This window comes from Pinus tabuliformis, chromosome 6, assembly GCF_031772625.1.
Source record: "Pinus tabuliformis cultivar Carrire ecotype Pingquan chromosome 6, CPIR1, whole genome shotgun sequence".
NCBI classification, from domain to species: domain Eukaryota; kingdom Viridiplantae; phylum Streptophyta; class Pinopsida; order Pinales; family Pinaceae; genus Pinus; species Pinus tabuliformis.
In genome coordinates, this window is record NC_142292.1 from 2,023,120,774 (window position 1) to 2,023,126,773 (window position 6,000).

General features: G+C 39.8%; 1 protein-coding gene across 2 annotated transcripts in view; it reads left to right on the top strand.

Annotated features, from left to right (window-relative positions):
* The window catches only part of LOC149267373 (peptide methionine sulfoxide reductase A1-like), a 112,283-nt gene extending 106,537 nt beyond the window's left edge, over positions 1-5,746 (top strand). For both annotated transcript variants that reach the window (XM_089432420.1, XM_089432429.1), the window contains exons 2-3: positions 5,048-5,462; positions 5,513-5,746. In XM_089432420.1, the coding sequence (XP_089288546.1) occupies positions 5,048-5,299 (252 nt within the window). In that variant the 3' untranslated portion in view covers positions 5,300-5,462; positions 5,513-5,746. The remainder of the gene's footprint in view (positions 1-5,047; positions 5,463-5,512) is intronic.
* Positions 5,747-6,000: the final 254 nt, after the last annotated feature.

Here is a 6,000-nt window from a genome sequence, read left to right on the forward strand (position 1 = left end):
GTTCTAAATCCTATTACAGTCACACGTGCGAAGAGAAGGAGGCTGTCTCTCTTGTCATAACAATCCTCCCATTACAATTATACAAGTTCATTGGTTGGTGAAGAAGAGGAAGACATCATCCCATGTGAAAGGGTCTCATCAAAGATCAAGGATAAGTGTCTCTTCTAGAGCAAGTGCAACAAGATCTAACAATAGTTGGAAGGAGGACGAAGTGCTGGAAGAAGGAAGACTAAGTGTCGGGGAACAAAGTGCAGAAAGGAGAAATGACTTGATTTGCGCTCGGAGGACATTCTAGTCAAGGGTCTAGGGTTTGGCATTTATCAATAGAAGCTTCAATAAGAGAAACTTAGTAAAGGGTTTTCCTCTCAAGAGAAGAGAGGTTTTGGCCCTGGCAAAGAGCCAACATCTTGTGTTATTGTTCTTATGTTTATGGTAGCAGTTTGATGAAGTACACACACATGCATTAATAATAATAAGAAGAAGATTAAGTTAATAAGAAAAAGTAAAAAGACTTCACAAATTGTTATCAAGTCAAGAAGAATCACACTACACCTAATTGCCTTTGATTCTTCAACGGGGAAAGGGATCAAGGAATGAATTTTCAATGAAAGGCAATGCAAGGATCACAATGAGGTTTCTAGCCTAAGGGAAGCCATGGGAAAGAATTGGTCTTCGATCTAGGGCTTGCGATATTTCAAGATCCCACTGTCGGAATCTCATGAAATTTGGAGGGCTTCTTGAGGACACACCAACGCAGTTGTGGACCAAAAATCGAAGTATTTGGATGGCTAGATCATGAGATAATTGATGCCCTAGGTGACCTAGAGGACTAGACCTAGAGAAGAGGAAAGGGGAGAAGGAAAATAGGTTTAAGGTGATCACCTTTGGGTGGACCAGTGCCTAATCCTTTGGGGAGATTGGAGTCAGGTAGAATTATGACTATGGACCTTTGAATTTTCTAGGTCAAGGAGGCCTCAAAGACAACTTCGCTTGGCACTAGGGCAACAACAAAAGCAACTTCAAAGACTTTATACTTCGTTTTGCAAGATAAATGGCTTGTCAAGATGAATTTTAGTAATGAAACATCCCTAGGAACATTCATTCATTATACATGGCCCATACATGAAGCATTCACTATCCAGAAACAAAATTTCCACAACTTCACATATAAGATGTAGCAAATAAGCCCTAGTATAGAGAAATCCCAACAACAATGTAGGTGACAAAATGAGAAAGAAAGAATAGCATTAAAATGTACTTACATGTATAAGAATATATCCAACCATCTAAAAAACTCGCCATCAAGAAGCTCCAAGACATATGAAATTAATCCAAACATCAAAATTCATTCCATGCTCCAAAAATTCATCCTCCAAGAAGGATAGCGAAAATCTATAAAGAGATACAGTTCTAAATCCAAGTGATGATGCTAAAATAAATCTTCATAATTTCTATTTATACACTTCTAATGAGTTTGATTTAGCTACTTGGGCCTACATTAGCCCCTAAAATAAAATAATGTGCAAAACAACTAACTTTTGGTGACAAGCCCACCAAACTAGCTCATAAACAAAAGAATAAGCCTCTCAAGAGGTCGAATGATCAATAATACATGTTGTTGGGCCTTCTAAGAAGCCTAATGAAGTCCATAAGTGCCACAATGATGAATAAGACTCCCAAAAGTAGTGGACAAGGGGTTGGCCCCTTGTTCTCCAAATAATAAACCTGTGGTGCTCCCAATGGGTGTGAGGGCACACAAGTAACCTCATGGGCCTCCAAGTAGGTCGAAGATTCCTGTAGACCATCTATAAGGGCTTAGATGATTGTGTAAATGATACCACATCAGCATACAAGTTCTGGGTCATCTGCCAAGTGCATGGTACAACTGTGGGGCCCGTTGGTCATGGTGAACCAGGTGCATCTCCCTGGTCCAATAGGTGAATCTCGAGCAAACTTTGAACATCTTTGGGGATCGATGTAGTGTTGTCTATTACTGTGGAGGCCCATGGCTCTCAACACACACCCTATATGTGTCAATGTAGCCCACTAAAGGGTTAGGACCCCGTATAGGGAGACCAAACCACCCAAAATGGAGACCATCTGCAATCTTGCATAAGATCCAATGCATCCCTTAGCCTTCCAGTACAACAAGTCATTAAAGGAAATCAAGTTAAAGAGCTTACAAACCATGGACAATTGGTGGGCACTTTATAATGACATGCCTTTTCATAATGGGCTTTGGCATGTGCTAATGTCTGCAAGCTCCAAATGGGGTTAACCAAGTATCCTCTTAGGTGCTTTTTACTTTTAAAGGGGATAGCATGTCCAAGGTACATCCTTCAAAGGGTAGTGGCATGTGATGAAGAGATGAATGGAGTAGGGAATGAAAGGGGAAACTCTAGGCCACATGCTAGAGTACAAGGGTAGCTAATAAAAGGGAAGCCCACTCTTGTGTATATAATGCATAGGAGGGAGCAATCGTGGTGTATGAGGTGTCTCGACCTTGATTTTTCCACCCTTCTTTATATGCCTTTTTCTTTTTATGATTACTTTTTTTAATCAATTGCTTGGGGCTCAAGGGATAAGAGCATGATGCGTAAGGTATAGCAGTGGATACCCCCTTTAAGGTAGGGAAGTTCATTGCCCACCAAGGGTTGGGACAATCATGGGTTCCTGAATGATAAAGGAGATTCATCTAGGGTCTATAGGAACCAAGGTGATGGCCATGATGATGGGGTAGAGCTCATGTATTGGCTTTTGCTCACGTGCTAAATGTCTTTGTCCCAACCATCTTTTGCATTTTGTGCTACATTTTTCTGCTGAATGTGGCCATTTATGCTTTTACTTTTCTTTTTAGCTGCATCAACCTTTGGGGCATCGTCCCAGGCCCGACCCAAGGTGTGGGCAAGACCCAGTGGAGGAATATGGACCGAGGTGGGAGAAATGATGAATGGGGTTATAATGAGCGGAAGGGGAGTGATGCGTGGATGAGGGAGCAGGATCATGCAACCAAAATTGGGGTTTCCCGTGTAGTACCATCCCTAAAGCTCAAAGGTTAGTAAAAGAGATCCCACGGGACTAGGGTCCAAGGTTAACTTCCAAAAGAGGTCTAGGGGACAAGAGCACAGACCTAGCCCACTCTTTCTGCTGAATCCCCCCATTAATCCATGCCCAAAAGTTTCCATGGTAAGTAAACTACAATACTGAATTACCAAATGACAAGGCATACCTTTAGGTTTGGGAGGCCCACCGTCAAACATACGATCATAACAGATGGGTGAGGGACCACATCGCTGGCTCAGGTGGTAGAGAAGTGGCACAATGAGCTAGTTGGTGGCTGCAAGGGGTTGGCAGTTGAGGACTATCTTCTAGAATTTTTTTTCTAGGCATAGCACTCACAAAATGGTGGGTAACAGTGCCCTAGGTGTGCCCTAGAAGGAAAAACTTAGTTTGCTTCTCCTTGAGAAAGGGACTTCTTTGAGGGTTGTATGATGATAGTAGTCGGGGGAATAAATCTCAAGAAACCCTTCCTTCTTCTTGGCTTGACCTTGTGAGCACCTTGGAAGTATTTCTTCCCACGATTATTCATAAAAACCCTAGGTCTTGTGTAAGTCTTTATTGGGTCTCTTAAAGGGAGTGAAGAGTCTTTTAGAAGTGTCAAAGCATCACATAGAACTTCCTTAAGAGGTCCTACCCCATCACTTGGAGTCTTGATCTTGGGAACACCTATCACCATCTCATATCTCAAACCCTAAGTCTTGATCTCCTCATCATAAAGGCTTTTCTTGGAGAACATTTTAGCTTCTTTGGAGTACTGAGCCATTATTCTGTCTCTCCTTGAATGGGCTTTGTGTAATCACATCATACCTAATGATCAATCTACTTATTCCAAGTGATTCCATTTCTACCGGGACTCCTCCCATCGGTGAAAGTCCGTAAAGAGCAGGGGACATTGACTGTGGTGATAGTGGATCATTGTTCCATTGTTGTCACTTAATCTAGTAGACGTCCCATAGGTTTCCCTCCTTAGGGCCTTGCTAGATTGTGTGGTAACAAAGCGTCTTTGATTGATATGTTGCTTGTATGTCAAGTTATTGATATTTTCTCGATCTGGGTAGGAAAGGGGAGGAGGGAGTACATTTCTCTTATATATATATATATATCATTTTGTCATTTTGAATGTACTGAAATTCTGTTTGCAAGTATGCCAAGTAGCGTGTGTAGGTTCGTTATAGTTCCTTGAGAAAGGGACTTAAGGGTTGTATGATGATAGTAGTGGGGGGAATAAATCTCAAGAAACCCTTCCTTCTTCTTGCCTTGACCTTGTGAGCACCTTGGAAGTATTTCTTCCCATGATTATTCATAAAAACCCTAGGTCTTGTGAAAGTCTTTATTGGTCTCTTAAAGAGAGTGAAGAGTTTTTTAAAAGTGTCAAAGCAGCACATAGAACTTCCTTAAGAGGTCCTACCCCATCACTTGGAGTCTTGATCTTGGGAACACCTATCACCATCGCATATCTAAAACCCTAAGTCTTGAAGCGTATGTAGGTTTGTTATGGTTCTTTTGGGTGTCAAACCTTCCCCAACCTTTTCTAACGGTAAAAGTATCGGCCGTTTACCTATTGCTGTTCTTTTGTTTTATCTAATTTGAACTGAATAAAATGTGTTTTACGACTTACTTGCTAAAATGCTATTTAGATTTATTTCTTAAATTAGACTTGAGGGGAAATATAATTTATTATAATTTTAAGTCTCTCCAAATATTTGGTCACAAGTGGTCTCTATCTTATCTTCCAAATTCTGAAGAAATATGGAAATATTGATAGATATTGTTTTATGATGGAGCTTGTCAGAGAAACAGACGCCTAGGTTATAGTTGATAGGTATGGCCACCTGCAAACAGTGTTCTTGGTGTGTATGCTTAATGAAGATTTATACAGATTTCATATCTTGCCTTTTGGCTGATAACCCATAGCATGGTATACTAAAATCTCCAGAAAGGAACAGTTGTGTATAGAACCTGATCTATTTCTGAAAATGTTTGGCAGGGAAATGATGTAGGTACACAATACAGATCTGGAATTTACTACTATACACCAGAACAGGAGGAAGCTGCACGTGAATCAATGGAAAAGCAACAAAAGGCACTGAACAGAAAAATTGTTACTGAAGTTTTGCCTGCAAAGAAATTTTATAGAGCGGAAGAGTACCATCAACAATACCTTGCAAAAGGAGGTCGATCTGGCTATAAACAATCAGCAGCTAAAGGGTGCAATGATCCAATTCGATGCTATGGTTAAAAGTGTTTGATGTAAATCTTTTTCATATCTGAAGAGGTCCATGGATACAATATCAATATCAGGTAGCTTATGGTATACTTTCAATTAACCGAGTCATTGGATGAGGAAAATATTCGTCTGTAACTAGGGTGCATTTAACTTCCTACTATGCTTTTCACTACAGGTGTTTGTAACTAGGGTGCATTTAACTTCCTACTATGCTTTTCACTACAGGTGTTTGTAACTGTGCTTTTCTATGCTTTCCATGCCAATGAAGTGCATGCTTCATTGTGAGTGACATCCCCTTCTCTGATGCACTTCACTGGGAGTGACATTCCCTTCTCTGAAAGAGAAAACCCATAATAATAATAATAGTGACTCCCATGTGCATTGGATTTATGAGTATAATAATGGCTCCCATGTGTATTATGTTTTCTATTTATAGTCATATGAAAGTGTTCTATATTATTTTTATTGTTCCTAATAAAATGTTTGTTTTGGTGAGGATATTAAATGAAGTTGACATTGTTCATAAAGGCAGTCAGATTGAAGTTCACAATATTCATAAAGCAGCCAGATTGACTATCTCCTATGTGTAATTAACAGCACTAATTTATTAGACATGATTTTATATTATTTCTAGTTTCTCTGGGAAAATAAATAAATAATTTGAATTAAATATTTTTTTCTCAAGGCCAGGAAAATTACTGAGTTACTGTTAC